The following is a 17,583-nucleotide window of genomic DNA, read 5'->3' as shown; positions in this document are numbered from 1 at the left end:
TTGTGGCTGTGAAAATTTCTAGCTGTTGTAATTGACTGTGTGTCCAATATCTCTTACAGGATCCACAGACATCCAGAACCTTAACACTTGTCTCGAAGACCATACAAACACTGGGTAGCTTATCCAAGTCCAAATCTGTAAGTGCTGTTATACTGTTGGTTGCATGTTTGATAGCCAAAACTGGAAGGTTGGCGGCAGAGAGCCTTTCACTAGGTGAAACCCTTGATTGGTTGAGTAGAGTAAATTTGCAGCCCTTGGGGACAGTTCAGGTCAATTTTTCAGGCCACTTCAATCCAAAATGTGTAAGCCTAAACTGTCTTAAAGTCTTTCAGTTTTGATGTGTACGGCCACTAAAGAGTGTTTTCTAACTGGTCGTGTTTCTACTTCTACCCATGGCTAACACGATAAAGGCACAGTACATTTTCTCTGCAATACATTATTTATGAACTCCTGCAGGAGCTATGGGTTTCAGGCATGCATAAACTGAATGTATGACATATTTCTCTCTCAAGCATTTTACTTGTCTCCTGTGTGTGTGTGTGTGTATATATATATATATATTTATATATATATATATATATATATATATATATATATATATATACACACTGTATATCATTTTTGTTCACAAGATGTCAGTTTCAACAAGTGAATGAAAAGGCTGTATTATTCATTACTGTGTACTGTTGAGGGATTGTTTCCTATTAAATTGTAATCATATCCCAAAGGATTGACCATACTAGACACATCTTTATATACTGTATCTTGCTGCCTATTTTTGTTCAGAGATGAAAGGGAGGATTCGTTTTGTTGCAATAGGTCAGCACAGAAAGTTTGTAATATAGAGATTTATAACCACTTGAGGACCGTCCTACAACAGTTGCCAATTAGCGGATACCGCAGACTCGATGACCGCTGGCAGCTGCCGATCATTCGGTACAGAGACATAATGGCAGTCTGCCTATGTAAACAAGGCAGATTGCTGCTTTGTCAGTAGGGAAGGCATGGATCCTGTGTGCCTGAAGAGCAGGATCCATGTCTTCCCCTAGTAAAAGTACCTCCCACACGGTACAAAAACACAGGCTAGGCACACAGTTAACCTTTTGATCGCCCCTGATATTAACCCCTTCCCAGCCAGTGTCGTTAGTACAGTGACTGTGCACATTTTTCCCCAAAAAGCTTCAGTTAGTGTCCAATTTGTCCGCCGCAATATAGTCAATCACTGCCATTACTGATAAAAAATAAATAAATAAAAATTACATAAATAAATCCCATAGTTTGTAGTCACTATAACTTTTGCGCAAACCAGTCAATATGCGCTTATTGGGATTTTTTTACTAAAAATATGTATCAGACTACATGGAGAGGAGCAAGCTTGTTTTAAAAAGTGAAGATCCACTTTAATCTTAAACCACTAAGCTTTATTGAGAGCACATTTCTGCCGTATGTTTATTTTAGCATTTCTCTACCCACAGATCCATTATTTATGACGCTTTTACCAAGGAGTGAACATCTGTTTGCACTCATAAGAGAACATAGGTTATCCCAGGGCAAGGTGCTGGGTCTTGTGTAATAGAACCGGGTCCTAGTATTTGTTGCTTGTTTATGTCTAGGCACTAGGATGAGTCACAGGAAAGATACATATTTTACGTCTACCGATGTCCTCTAGATTAGTGGACATAAGTATTAGTAAAAACTGAGCAAAATGCCTGCACCAGGATGGCACGCTAATCTGCTTTGTTTTCTAAACTTACTGTCCAGTATGAAGTCAGTTGGTAATAATTTATAGTGCTACAGTCATAGCCAGTACTTGTGTGATGAATCATGTGCTTGCTAAATAGGAGTACTAAACTTGTACATGCACACATCTAATTGTTTAAATATTTATGTAGCATTGCTAGGCAGCCTATTGTTCTACATTAAGTGCCATTTTAGGCTAAAGGAGGCTAAAATGTAATAGTTGACAGTGATCCTCTAAAATCTGGAAAGGAAAATCGGTTCTAGTTTTAAGATGTCATACTTTATTGCAACATTTTTTTTTACAAATGTATTAAAAATAAACTTATCGTAAGCTATAGAAACTTGTACACATACAAATATAGAAAATACAAAATAAAGAGTTTTTATTAATGGTCCAGGAAACATTAACTACAAGTTACATATATATATATATATATATATATACCAGATGTGCTTTGACGGATCTTAGGAAGGGCGTAAGCATACTAGCACGAAACATAATCCACTCATATCTGAATTATTGACAGTCGTCGCTACCTTTGTCTAGAATGATTATGCTTGCTTTGTAATCTTTCTTCAAGACTATATGAAATAAAGCAACAGAGATTTTTAAGTGCAGCAACCTCTTGGATTTTTTCTTTATATATAAGGTCAGTGGGAAGACCTGTTTGCTAGCACTAAACCTAAGGCTGGGTGCGGTTCTCTTCTGTTATTCAACACACACATATATATATATATATATATATATATATATATATATATATATATATATATATATATATATATATATATATATATATATATATATATATGTAACTTGTAGTTAATGTTTCCTGGACCATTAATAAAAACTCTTTATTTTGTATTTCCTATATTAATATAGATATGACAGAATGCATTCCTTATAAAGGTCCATTTGTCCATTTTCATAAATTCCTTCCACAGAGGAGCTTACAGTCTAAATTCCAAAATGCTGCGGTGCCCCTTTAAATATGTGATAATCCAATCAAGTCAAACAAAGACCTTAACGTAATACCATCATTCCAGTGTAAAAGTACAGGCATACCCCACTTTTAAGTACACAGTGGGGCTTATTTACTAAAGCTGGAAAGTGCAAAATCAGGCTCACTTCTGCATAGAAACTAATGATCTTCTAACCCCGGCTTGTTCAATTAAGCTTTGGTAATAAAACCTGGAAGCTCGTTGGTTTCTATGCAGAAGTGAGCCTGATTTTGCACTTTCTAGCTTTAGTAAATAAACCCCATTGTGTACTTAAAAGTGGGGTATGCCTGTAATCAACATAATGTACAGTGCATCCGGAAAGTATTCACAGCACTTCCAAAATTGATTACATTTATTATTTTCCTTAAAATTCCACAAACAATACCCCATAATGACAATGTGAAAGAGATTTGTTTGAAATCTTTGCACAATTTATTAAAAATGAAAAAAAATGACGTGTACATAAGTCTTCACAGTCTTTGCTCTTTTTGAGTATGATGCTACAAGCTTGGCACACCTATTTTTGGGCAGTTTCTCCCATTCTTCTTTGCAGGACCTCTCAAGCTCCATCAGGTTGGATGGGGAGTGTCGGTGCACAGCCATTTCCAGATCTCTCCAGAGATGTTCAATCGGGTTCAAGTCTGGGCTCTTACTGGGCCATTCAAGGACATTCACAGAGTTGTCCCGTAGTTACTCCTTTGCTATCTTGGCTGTGTGCTTAGGATTGTTGTCCTGTTGGAAGATGAATCTTCGCCCCAGTCTGAGGTCCAGAGCATTCTGGAGCAAGTTTTCATCAATGATGTCTCTGTACATTGCTGCATTCCTTTTTTCCTCAATCCTGACTAGCCTCCCAGTTCCTGCCACTGAAAAACATCCCTACATCATGATGTTACCACCACCATGCTTCACTGTAGGGATGGTATTGACCAGGTGATGAGCAGTGCCCGGTTTCCTCCAGACATGACGCTTTCCATTTAAGCCAAAGAGTTCAATCTTTGTTTCATCAGACCAGAGAATTTTGTTTATGATGGTCAGAGTCCTTCAGGTGCCTTTTGGCAAGCTCTAGGCAGGTTGTCATGTACCATACAGGCCTCATTGGTGGAGTGCTGCAGAGATGGTGGCTTGTGCTTTGACGCACTATTAACTGTGGGACCTTATATAGCAGGGGTAGGCAACCCTAAAGAGGTGGCGATCTACCTGAACAACATGGGAGAAGTCAAAGATCACCAGGCACAGTGTTGCCCAGTGTCACCTCCTCATACACAGTTTAAATTTTAATTGTCATACTACCGTGTTGCAATCGCGTGCATGGGGTTTAAATCAGATGGTGACAACATATCACCTCCTCCCCACCTGTCAAACACACTCAGATCACTCCAGGGAGCAGCACTTGTGAATGAGCCCTTAGTTGCATTCCGCATCGACACCCTTAGGGCTTATAAAGCTGGGGGGTGGTAAAACCCTGTGGTTGAATTTACCGCCCCCAATCCCTACCCCCTTAAGCTGCTGAGGTAGCAGCTAAAAGTGTACATATGCTGCAGCAGGAATTAAGCCCCCTGTTGCTTTTGGTGGGTGCCATCGCCCGCCAATCGCAACACATCTAAGTAAATGGGGCCACTCTGCAAGTGCCCCACAACTGCATGCTTCGTGGGGGTCCAAGGGGTTACAGCAGGTGGTGAAAAAGAAGCTCAAGGAGGCATTGGCTTATGTGGCTCCTGCTCTCTACTACAGCTCCAACTTTACAAGTAGTCCCTCTGCATTGCACTCTGATGCTCTGGGATGGTGGGTCAGCAAGCCCAGACTGTGATCTACCAGTCACCTGTCACCGATCTACAGGTTGGTGACCCCCGTTATATAGACATGTGTGTGCCTTTCCAAATCATGTCCAATCGACTGAATTTACCACAAGTGGACTCCAATCAAGTTGAAGAAACATCTCAAGGATGATCAGTGGAAACAGAATGTACCTGAGCTCAATTTTAAGTGTCATGGCAAAGGCTGTCAGTACTTTTGTACATGGGATTTTTTAACTTTTTATAAATTTGCAAACATTTCAAACAAACTTCTTTCATGTTGTCATTACGGTGTATTGTTTGTAGAATTTTGAGGAAAATAATGAATTTAATCCATTTTGGAATAAGGCTGTAACATAACAAAATGTGGAAAAAGTGAAACGGTGTAAATACTTTCCGGATGCACTGTAAATTTATAACACCAAATTCTAAATATAGTGAAATCCAGATTAAATCATAAGATTGTGCTGGTAATCCTCGTGTTTGCAAAGCAGTGACTTTTTCCTATTACCATAAAATTTAATCCTATTACTAAATGAACATGTCCCCTAATAAACTGAGGTCATTTGTGCTTGTGACTATTTTACATGGGAATTATGTTATTATGTTAAAGAGGAAGTAAACCTGGGGTTTTTTTTTTCTTCTTTTTTTCTTACCTGCAAAGTAAAGGCATAATAGGCTAGTATAATATAATATAATAAATGTTTGCTTTTGAGTTTAATACCGCTTTAACTGCTTCCGGACTGCCCCACGTACATTTAGTGCAGCAGGGTGGCCCGGGTGCACAAAATCATGTACCTGTACGTGATTTCGTGCACACAGTTAAGGGGGCGCGCCGCTCCCGCTGTGATTGGACACAGCGGGAGCGATGGCCGCGGATCATTCAGAAGAGACACAGAGCAGTGGTGTGCAGATGTAAACAAAGCACACTGGTGATCTGTCAGGGAGAAAACGTGAGAGATCGTGTTTCAGCTAAGCTGAATCACAATCTCTCTCTTCCTCCAGTGAATCCACTCACCTCACTGTTAGAAACACCTCCCAGGGAACACATTTAACCCCTTGATCGCCCCCTTGTGTTAACTTCTTCCCTGCCAGTGACATTTATACAGGGATCACTGCATTTTTATAGCTCTGATCACTGTAATAATGTCACTGGTCCCCAAAAAGTCACTTAGGGTCAGATTTGTCCGCCGCAATGTCGCAGTTGCGCTAAAAATCAGATCGCCGCCATTACCAGTAAATAAATAAAAAAGTCCTTAAATCTATCCCATAGGTTGTAGACGCTATAACATTTTTTACCAAAAATATGTAGCAGAATACATATTGGCCTAAAATGATGAAGAAATTTGTTTTTTTTTTATTTTTTTTTGGATATGTGTTATAGTAGAAAGTAGAAAATATTGTTTTGTTTTTCTAAATTGTTGGTCTTTTTTTTGTTTAATGGCGGAAAAAATAAAAACTGCAGAGGTGATCAATTACCACCAAAAGAAAGCTCTATTTGTGGGAAAAAAGAACATCATTATTTTTTTTTAGTACAGCGTCTTACGACTGCACAATTGTCAGTTAAAACAACGCAGTGCCGTAACGCAAAAAATGGCCTGGTCAGGAAGTGGTTAAAACCTTCCGGGAACTAAAGTGGTTAAGGTGTTTGCGTCACTTGATTGAATTATCACATACTTAAAAGGGTAGTGCAGCATTTTGGTTTGATGTATTGTGGATATCTCCTATTTGGATAGGGGCAGCTCCCTTTTGTAAGATTTAGGATTTTTTGTTTGGTTAAAAAAAAACACAGTGCAGAATTAATACACTGTATACATATATTTATTTATATATCAACCAGCATAAGTGAAATCACACACTCAATGAACATCTTGAAGTATAAGGCCCCTTTCACACTGGGGCATTGGCTGCGTCGGCGGTAAAGCACTGCTATTTTTAGCGGCACTTTACCGTCGTATTTGCGGGGGTATTCGGCCGCTAGCGGGGCACTTTTAACCCCTGCTAGCAGCCTGAAAAAGGCTTAAAACCACCCGCAAATCGCTGCTGCAGCAGTGCTTTGCCGGCGGTATAGCCGCGCTGCCCATTGATTTCTGTGGGCAGGTAGCAGTGGAGGAGCAGTATACACACCGCTCCTTCACCGCTCCAAAGATGCTGCTAGCAGGACTTTTTTTACAGTATACACACCGCTCCAGTGTGAAAGCCCTCGGCTCTTTCAGGCGCTTTGCAGGAGCTATTTTTAGCGTTGTATCGCCTGCAAAGCGCCCGAGTGTGAAAGGGGTCTTACTGCTATTGCTTATGGTCCTGAAAAATGTGTTTCCACATTCCTTTTTTTTCATTCAGGTAGCCCTGGAACCCAGTGAGAGGGTATACAAATGTTAGTTGTAAACCTACCCAATATATTTATTTAGTAATATGAGAGCTGCTGTTTTTTTCCTCTGTTTCAATGGTTTTTATTGAAAGTTTTCAAGACATTTTCAAAGTTTAAACTGCATTCCATATCTCAGTATGACTATACAGTGAGCATTTCTAGAAAAGTAAATTATCATCTTCTGGCCTGCACAACTGTTACAGCTTATTGCTCCAATTCACAAAAGGATAAAAAACCAAAACACAACCAAATAACATTTCCGTATTCTGCAAAGTAACTATAGATATCCCCTGGTTTCCTCGTCCCTCCACTACTCTCCATATGGGAGGAGGAGGAAGAGGGAAGACCAAGACCATAGGCAATTCCAGGAAAAGGAGAAGAAAAGGAGAAGAATGAAAGTAAGAAGGAAGAAAAATCAAAGGAGGAAAGTGCACTCCCTAATATTAACTTGGTCAATCCCTGAGATCTCACAAAGTATTTGATCCAGGGTTCCCAGATCTTATCAAATAGGGCTTGTTTGTCCTGTAGGATCACCGAAAGGCATTCATTTACCATGATCCATGTCAACTTGTTTTTTACCAAGTCGAAAGTTAATGTTACGTTGTGAGTTTTGTTTTTCTTTAAATTTCTGCTCACAAATATCTTCACTCTAGTTTCACCTACCATTGTATTCATGCAAATTAATATAACAACTTGCTTTAGAATATAACAGCTATATCCCCACTTTTAAAATATGTAAAATCTCCCAATAAAAATAGATAGCAATACTATGCAGCATATGTACTGCCAATCTGGACTGTGTTGCACACATGTATAGTCTTCCCTGTTAAACTTTTCTCAGAGGAACAGCTTTGATCTCAAATGAATTACTAATCTTTTTGATCAGCATATGTTGTGGTGGTTTAAAAATTACATGTGTATCAAGTGTATTCTGAAGCCAAAACTTTTTTTTAGGTCTTGGATAGAGTAGCAACGGGTTATTGACTTGTCTGTGTTGCCACTGGGGAGATTCACCTTCTCTGTTTGTCCTAGTGACTACTGTATATGGGACTGCAAATGAGGAAGAATCCAAAATTCTGAGCGGTCACAGGAACAAGATTTTAGCAAAAATTTTCCAATGGGAGCACTTGTTGTGTTGACAACTGCTTTTACACACACATGAACTCTAATGGCATAGGGTTCAATATGGAGTTGGCCCACCCTTTACAGCTGTAACAGCTTCAACTCTTCTGAGAAGGCACATTTGTGAGGTCAGGCACTGATGTTGGATGAGGAGGCCTGGCTCACAGTCTCCACTCGAATTCATCCCAAAGGTGTTCTGTTGGGTTGAGGTCAGGACTCTGTGCAGGCCAGTCAAGTTCCTCCACCCCAAACTTGCTCATACATGTCTTTATGGACCTTGCTTTATGCACTCATTTGGTGGAGGGGGGATTATGGTGTGGGGTTGTTTTTCAGGGGTTGGGCCTGGCCCCTAAGTTCCAGTGAAGGGAACTCTTAGTGCGTCAGCAAACCAGGACAATTTCATGATCCCAACTTTGTGGGAACGGTTTAGGGATGGCCCCTCCCTGTTCCAACATGACTGCGCACCAGTGCACAAAGCAAGGGCCATAAGGACATGGATGAGCAAGTTTGGGGTAGAGGAACTTGACTGGCCTGGACAGAGTGCTGACCTCAACCCAATAGGACACCTTTGGGGTGAATTAGCATGGAGACTGCGAGTCAGGTCTTCTTGTCCACATCAGTGCCTGACCTTACAAATGCGCTTCTGCAAGAATGGTCAAACATTCCCATAGACACACTCCTAAACCTTGTGGACAGCTTTCTCAGAAGAGTTGAAGCTGTTATAGCTGCGAAGGGTGGGCCAACTCAACATTTAATCCTACGGACTAAGACTGGGATGCCATTAAAGTTCATATGTGTGTAAAGGCAGGTGTCCCAATACTTTTGACAATATAGTGTACTTTCAGCCACTCATCTTACAGTGTTTGCTTGATGGAACTTATGATCAAGAGTCTCTATCACAGATACAGTATACAAACACAAAAGGACAAATTGTTGGAAGTTTAAATTAAGGAGACCCATGCAGTCATCAGTCGAACACAAAAACTAAATAAATATATAATTCATTGATACAATGTCCATGGTGGGAAATGAGCCAAGTACTACATGGCCAGAGTACCAATCACTGAGCCTCAATGATGCTCCTGCATTTCCCCATGTTCAATCAGAATCTCTGTAAGCCTGTAAAAGAAGACAAGTAACTACCAATAGTGCAAACTGTTTAAGTAATGTAATATTTGATACTACTGCCATATTGACATATTTGACTTCTTCTTGCAGGCCAGCTTCAAAGAAACCTATATGGCTGCGTTTTATGACTACTTTAATGAGCAGAAGTATGCTGACGCTGTTAAAAATGTAAGACTGGAAAACGAAGTACCTTTTTATTAGGAAATTCTGTGCAGGAAAACATTTTGTTATGTTGCTATATAAAAAATAATGGAAAGCATCCTCCATATGTTTCCCAAATACATACTAAAATACATCTTATTATATTTAATAGCCTTTAGCTTTGATTTACAATTTCAGTGTAGTCTTGTATTGCTTGTTAATCTGATGTTATAGTTGATGGTGTTGCTATTGGTGTCTTTGTGGTTTCCAGGATGGATTAATTTGTAGTAAATGCTCTGCTTCCATCAGAGTAATTTCATGTGATCAGGGTCATGTAACTTAATTGTTGGATAAAATGAACATCGTGGCTGCACATGCTCAGAATATATTCATGGAGGGGGAAGTGTTTCAAAACCACAGATGTTACACACTGCGTTACTTAAAGCTTATTGGGTACTGTTCATTCACATCACACTGCAATTTCTCATTATCATTAATACATAACTCTTCATTGTTCAGTTCCTAGACCTAATTTCTTCTTCTGGAAGAAGAGATCACAAAAGTATAGAGCAGCCAATTATGCTCAAAGAAGGGTGAGTATAGCTTTATGTTGTTTGTGCCAACACTAGTTATTTAAAAGGAATCTATAAATGTTTTGAGTCAATTATATTTTAGTTGGTTTTAGGACCCCTTCACACTCTGTGTTGTGTTATTGCACGTTAACACAACATTATTGCATGCTAAGGTGCTCTGCCCATTCAATCGTTTTAAATGGGCTAGGACAGAGATAGCGAACCTTGGCACCCCAGATGTTTTAGAACTACATTTCCCATGATGCTCAAGTACACTGCAGAGTGCATGAGCATCATGGGAAATGTAGTTCCAAAACATCTGGGGTGCCAAGGTTCACCATCACTGGGCTAGGAGCACACCTTATTACATATAAAAACAAACCTGTATCTTTTTTCCATGCACCTCAGTGCTCAGTATGTGTGCATTGCAGGGACATGTGGTGAGGTCAGTGGCTGGTGAGGCACTGGTTAGTATCAGAGCCAGATACACACAGGTTACATATGCCGCGATCTTCAGAGCGAGAGCAATAATTCTAGCTATAGACCTCCTCTGTAACTCTAAACATGTAACCTGTAAAAATGTTTAAAGCGTCACCTATGGGGATTTTTGAGTACTGAAGTTTGGTGCCATTCCACGAGTGTGTGCAATTTTAAAGCGTGACATGTTAGGTACAGTATCTATTTACATTATCTTTCACATTATACAAAAAGATCAGGTTTATCTAAAGTGTTTTTTTTTTTTTATATTCATGAAAAATTGCTGCGCAAATACCGTGTAACATAAAAAGTTGCAATGACCACCATTTTATACCCTAGGGTGTCTGCTAAAATAATATATCTAATGTTTAAGGGTTCTGAGTAATTTTCTAGCAAAAAACATATAGCATTAAAAAACATAGCTAAAATATATAGCATAATAATATATGATTTAGCTTGCTTATAACAGTACCTTTTCAACAGCAGCAGATTCTCATTCTCCCTCTTAACTGTGTGAGAAAAACATGGGATTGTGGGTAAATCTTATACACATAAACACATGTTAAGAGGGCTGGGCTGGAAGGGAGCATTTGTCTTTTAGACACATGCCCCTTCTATGACATTGCAGTGAGAGGCGTGCCTCCACTGCAGCATTTTTATTGGACAGCTGGGGCTAATGGTACTTTACCATTGGTCCAAGACTCCAAGCTGTTCATTGAGCTCAGTGCGTCTGACAAGAAGTGAGAGGCACTGTGAGCTCAACCTCTCAGTCTGCTGCAAACAGAGTGTGCCAGCTTGTATTTAAACTGGTCGCTCTGTATGTAGCTTCTGACAGGCTGCGCAAGGATCCCTGTATCTCCGGGTCTCTGTGACCTCAGGTCGCTGAGCTACGACCCTTCAATTTCAATTTTTCACCTGCCTGCCTCCCCTGATTGCACATCCCTGGTGCATTGGGATGCCCTTCAAAATGACTGGCATTGCATTGCAATTTGTGCACTCTGGTAATGAGCGTTACCACATCACAAAGATGTGAATAAATCATTCAAGGTTATATGTTTTTAAACTGTTTAACTTCTGTTTTTTAATATATGTATACAACATTTGTTTTACAAATACACATTACTTCATATCCAAGGACTTCCAGATTACTATGGTTTATCTACAGATAAATTTCAATTTGAGCTACTGGACTCCGTAAAGAAAATGTACCATGTTTTGCATTAAAGCCTAAGTTTAGTCAGAAATAATAATAAAAAAAAATCAGCACAAACTATGCCCGACTGTGCCCACCCTCTCGGGCTTTCTTGATGAATGCCTGTCACAGCTCCCTTGGCTGTATTAACATTTGTCTCTTGTCATCTTCCAGGGTGGGAAGGGAGGTTCAGGGCAGTGTTTTAACATCACAGGGTTACACAGGTGTTGTATGCATACTGATGCAGTCCCATTCATGTCTATTGGAACACAGTGGCTGCACGGGCGCAGCTATTGTGTCCCTGTATGACATCCGTGCAGGAGCATGTCGCCAAACTCACCCTGGGTGCATTCGGGCCATGCACCAACACGAATGTCATATTGGGACACATCTGCTGTGTTCGTGCAGCCACTGTGTTTCAATAGACATGAATGGGACTGCTGGCACCTGGAAGCATGCAATACCTGTGTGCTGTGCAGAGGATGTAATCAAAGCACGGATGTAATCAAACAAGGCCTTATAGTGTGAAAGCAGATTTTTGCATATGATAAGAAAGCTTAGTAGGTTTGTGCATCAAAACACTGATGTTTTTGGTGTTCGTAAGGCCTGTTTGTAGATATAAGTGTTGTACCTTGTGCCTCCTTATCCAGATTTATGATCAAAAGAGCTCAGGGAAGGAAGCGCTTCGGTATGAAGAATTTCAAGAAGCGATGGTTTCGCCTTACCAACCATGAGTGTACATACCAGAAAAGTAAAGGTAACTCATGCATAGATTTCTTTGTAGGCTTTCCGTGAAGAAAACTGAAGCGGTACTACATCTGTAGCACTACCATCCATTCAGTTTATCATTAATATTTTGATATTTCCTGATATCATGCACACTTTATAGTGTTTGTACAAGCTTACTTAATCCACTGTTTAGTATGTTTAATTTATAACTGATTACCCAGCATCAGGGAACTGATCATGAATCAGAAATGCCCATTTGGAAGCTCAATGGCTACATATGGCCCTCCTGATCTGATCCATAATCCCCAAATTAACATGTATTTAAAAAAAAAAATGATTTTATTATACTTTCCAGTTCTGTGATAGTGAAGATAACAGCTGTATAAGGGCCTACAAGTGTAAGCTACATTTTTCACAGGCTTTACTAGTAGTCATAGCTTATAGTGAGGCATTAACATTACTGACAACACATTACTGCGGTTGCTGTACAATGAACAGAGCATCACAGGCAATTTGCATTCTTAAGCTGCGTACACACGATTGGATTTTCTGACGGGAATTGTGTGATGACAGGCCGTTGTCGGAAAATCCGACCGCTTGTATGCTCCATCGGACAATTGTCAGATTTTCCGCAGACAAATGTTGGATGGCAGGCTTTAAAATTTTCTGCGGATAAATGTCTCTTGTCGGATTTTCCGAGCGTGTGAACACAAGTCGTCGGACAAAAGTCCAAAGTACAAACACGCATGCTCGGAAGCAAGGACGAGCCAGAAGCGGTCGGTCTTGTAAACTAGCGTTAATGGAGAATTAACATTCGTGATGCGGCAAATTATGAAATCTCCAAATGCAGCGTACAATCTCTTCTTCTTTAATGGGATAATAATGAAGCTGCTTTGCTGGTGATACTGATGGAGTTATTACAAACAAATTTTCAAAGGCTTTTTTTTTTCGAGTGATGTTCAAGAATAATATTAATATGCTTGTTATTTTTTTTTTTTTTTTCGGGGCAAGTTACCACAACACCATTATCCCATAGTTTTTAAGATCAAAGATACAACTATGTTGGTGTCCCTTGTTAATTTTACATTGTATTTTTTAAAATGTAACTGCCTACTCCAAAACTGTCATTTGAAGTAAACCACATAGCCAAATATTATTCTACACAGTTTTTTTATTGTGCATTAAAAAAAGAAAACAAATCAAATTAGAGATGCTATCTGTCAATAGAACTTAACCAAAAAGTGCATTCTATGCATACAAAAATATAGAAAATATACCAAATCAAATCATTATTCAAGCAAAAAATAAAATAAAAGCCACATGCATGTGTAGGAGGGTCAACAATGCCAAGAGTTGGTGAAAGCAGGGGTCCGTCATCCGGAGATAATTCCGAAAATCATCTGGATTATTCTCCTTGAACTCCCGCAGCAAAGGCATATGACATAAATGGTCACGATTAATAAAGCAACCAATTTTTGGTCCAAGAAATCCTCCTCCTCCTTCTCTGGACTTGGGTCAAAGCAATAAGCAAGACAGTCAGTGATGATTTGGGGAGCCATGTCATCTGCTGGTGTTGGTCCACTGTGTTTTATCAAGTCCAAAGTCAGCGCAGCCCTCTAGCATGAAATTCTAGAGCACTTCATGCTTCCCTCTGCTGACCAGCTTTATGGAGATGCTAATTTAATTTTCCAGCAGGACTCGGCACCTGCTCACACTGCCAAATGTACCAATACCTGATCACATGATCATGGTATCACTGTGCTTGATTGGCCAGCAAACTCTACTGACCTAAACCCCATAGAGAATCTGTGGGATATTGTTAAGAGGAAGATTAGAGACACCGGACCCAACAATGCAGACAAGCTCATTCCACTATCAAAGTAACCTGGGCTTCCATAACACCTCAGCAGTGCCACAGGCTAATCGCATCTATGCCACGCCGCATTGATGCAGTAATTCATGCAAAAGGAGCCCCGTCCAAGTATTGAGTGTATACTATACTGTACATGGACATACTCCTCAGTAAACATTTCTTTATTTAAAAATCCTTCTTTTTATCAGTCTTATGTAATATTCTAATTTTCTGAGATACTGAATTTAGAGTTTTCTCTAGCTGTAAGCTATAATCATCAAAATTAAAAGAAAGAAATGCTTGAAATATATCACTCTCTGTGTAACGCATCTATATAAAATATACGAGTTTCACTTTTTGAATTGAATTACTGAAATAAATTAACTTTTTGATTATATTCTAATTTTATATGTATTTTAGATGTACCTGTGTGTGTGTGTGTCTATATATATATATATATATATATATATATATATATATATATATATATATATATATTATGATGTACTGCCCATCATGACATAACACATTGCAGTTTAGCTATTTTAGACAGCCTAAACGTTGCTCTGTGACTCCATCTCCTAGATTGTGCTTTAATAACAATGTTTTTTGTCTCATGTTCCCAGCAGGTGATCACCCTCTTTGCAGTATTCCAATTGAAAATATTCTGGCAGTAGAGAAAGTGGAGGAGGAGTCCTTTAAAATGAAGAATGTAAGAAGACAGACTGCAACTTATTGTATATACGACCCCTATGTGTGTTTTTAGTCTTGTTAAAATGATATAAAAACATCATTATCATTGTCTTTTGAAATATTAAAATAAAAATGGACTTTCGTTCTGATATGTATGCCAGTACATACGTGATTTGTAATTAGCTCTGACTTTAGTTTTGTGTCTTTTAAGATGTTTCAAGTCATCCAGCCAGTTCGTACTTTGTATATTCAAGCAAATAACTGTGTGGAAGCAAAGGAATGGATAGACATTCTCACCAAAGTCAGCCAGTGTAACCAGAAGCGCCTCACTGTTTTCCATCCCTCAGCCTATCTAAATGGACATTGGTTGTGTTGTAAAGCTACTTCAGAGACTGCCAATGGCTGCAGTCCCTGTACCGGGTAAGACTTCCGTATTATGTGGCTGTATTGTCTTTCCATTATATTTTACAAGCTATAGTAAACATAGTAACATTTCCATCTCTAGACTGAGCATTGAAATGTTAAAATTCATTGCGCACGCATCCTTATAACTCATAACTTATAACTGGGTTTGGTCATTTATTACAGGGGTCTACCAGCAAACATACAAATTGTCATTGATGGTGATAGAGAAACTGAGCGCATTTACTCCCTCTTTAACACCTACATGTCCAAGCTAGAAAAAATGCAAGGTGAGTTAGAAACATGCAATATATACCCTTCTTGTAGTTTTAATACAGTGTAATGCTGGACACACATCACATTTTCATCTGATTGTTTTGATAATTGAATCAATTTGATGTTAAAGAATTGTTCAGTTAAAGTGTCACTAAAGCCGGCCAAGGCGGAGTAATTTTCTTTCCTGCAACTACGGGTTGCAGGAAAGAAAATCACTTGATTCCCCCATCAACAGTCAGTGTTGATGGGGAAATCCCTCCTGTGAAGCTATTATGTTCTCCTGGCAGGGGGGCAGGACCGTGGAAAGCCATCCCTGCCAGGAAAACACAATGATTCAAAATAAAGAAAAAACACAATGATTACTGCTTACAGCTATAATAGCCACTAGCATTCATTGCATGTAAAATCTGACAGGCTGGTTGTACCCAAGTTGACCAATCGATCTTGGGTACATTCAACCTGCCCATACATGGTTTGAATCTCGGCCGCTCCCTTGGCTTAAAGGCATTTTTTTTTTTTTTTGGGTAGTGTAGAGAGGGATTAGAATTCTTGTCAGTTTTTATTGCTGTCTGTGTCCCCGTTAGGGAGATTCACCATCTCTATTTGTCCTGTTTACTGTTATAATCAAAAATGAAAGTAAAAGAAAATCCCAAATGTTGGGTTGACATCAGAACAGGAAAAGAGGAGAAATCTTTCAATGAGGACACTAATTCTGGTGACACCCTGGGATTCCCTCACTTTGAAGGAATTTCCTCTCATTTCCTGTTTTGACTACAGGAAAGGAAGTGAAAGAAAATCTCAGCAGTGAGACACAGATGGCAAAAAAATCTGACAGGGGTTATAACCCTCCCTTACTGTATCCAAAATGGGAAAAAATGTTTTGCCTTTAATGAAATTAAAGTAGAGTTCTGGCTACAGATTTATATTTATTTTTTTAACAGGCATCCCATCATAATGCATTAATAACAGAAATAAAGTATGTATATGTTTGCTAGTGACTAAGACTTCTATCTTTTTTTGTACTTACGATTTATAAAGTCCTCTTCTGGCCGTTACCATGATGATTATGGGCATGTGAAGCCCAATCACATCCTCTTCCTGGATTAGCGATGGAGAGGTGCATGCTGGGTAACCAACATGCACCTCTAAAACATGCGCAGGCGGCCGTAGCGCTGATTGTTTACCAAGTTGCCATAGCTATGGGCGGCGATGGAGGAAGGTCCCCGTTGGTATGGCAACCTAGATAGATCCACCTTAAATCGCGTCACTTCCTGACGGGAAAAAAACGCGTTTTTTTTACACACTCCTGCCCACTCACAGGCGAGGGAGGAAGTGATGCGGAGATCCGCAGACCAGGGAGTGGCAGATTAGGAACCACCACATAGCAACAGGGCATTTCTGGTGAGTCATTTTTTTTTTTCAATCCAAATGTTTTTTATTACTAGTAAAGGACTGTAAAAATGTAAAAATGTTTTTCAGGGTGGAACTCCGCTTTAAGGTTGCTTACACTGATCTGTTAATATTAAACGTTAACCAAAAGTTGTTGACTGTTAATAAAAGTTTTTTTGCGCTTTTATTGATTGGTTTGATAATTGAAAATGTCCCAAACTCCTCCCTATAAACAAACTCATGGAAATCACGCCAGACATCCTCTTGAATGAGCATTCATCAATGATTTTAGAATATTCTAACCTGTCTTATCATTGTTCTTCAATTTAATATCATGAAATTGGTTGTAAGAGATCAAAGTACAGTTGAAATGTTCAGTTCATTAAACAGTTGAATTGCTACATGTTATGCCCTGTACACACGGTTGGACATTGATCGGACATTCCGACGACAAAATCCATGGATTTTTTTCCGACAGATGTTGGCTCAAACTTGCATACACACAAAGTTGTCGGAAAAAATCTGATCGTTCTGAACGTGGTGACGTAAAACACGTACGTTGGGACTATAAACGGGGCAGTAGCCAATAGCTTTCGTCTCTTAATTTATTCTGAGCATGCGTGGCACTTTGTGCGTCGGATTTGTGTACACACAATCGGAATTTAACCGATCGGATTTTGTAGTCGGAAAATTTTATATCCTGCTCT

At 39.3% G+C, this 17,583-nt stretch overlaps 1 protein-coding gene across 2 annotated transcripts in view; it reads left to right on the top strand.

Annotated features, from left to right (window-relative positions):
* The window catches only part of RASA3 (RAS p21 protein activator 3), a 299,770-nt gene that overhangs the window by 277,774 nt on the left and 4,413 nt on the right, over positions 1-17,583 (top strand). Inside the window, exons 16-22 of one of the 2 annotated variants that reach the window (XM_073614731.1) lie at positions 60-137; positions 9,244-9,321; positions 9,814-9,887; positions 12,186-12,292; positions 14,746-14,828; positions 15,021-15,229; positions 15,398-15,501. In XM_073614731.1, the coding sequence (XP_073470832.1) occupies positions 60-137; positions 9,244-9,321; positions 9,814-9,887; positions 12,186-12,292; positions 14,746-14,828; positions 15,021-15,229; positions 15,398-15,501 (733 nt within the window). Of the gene's footprint in view, positions 1-59; positions 138-9,243; positions 9,322-9,813; positions 9,888-12,185; positions 12,293-14,742; positions 14,829-15,020; positions 15,230-15,397; positions 15,502-17,583 lie in introns of both variants that reach the window. The other variant, XM_073614730.1, reaches the window with a different exon arrangement.

Source organism: Aquarana catesbeiana, linkage group LG02 (assembly GCF_042186555.1).
Source record: "Aquarana catesbeiana isolate 2022-GZ linkage group LG02, ASM4218655v1, whole genome shotgun sequence".
Taxonomy (NCBI): Eukaryota; Metazoa; Chordata; class Amphibia; order Anura; family Ranidae; genus Aquarana; species Aquarana catesbeiana.
Note: the sequence above shows the minus strand (reverse complement) of the source record. Positions and strands in the feature narration are given on the sequence as shown.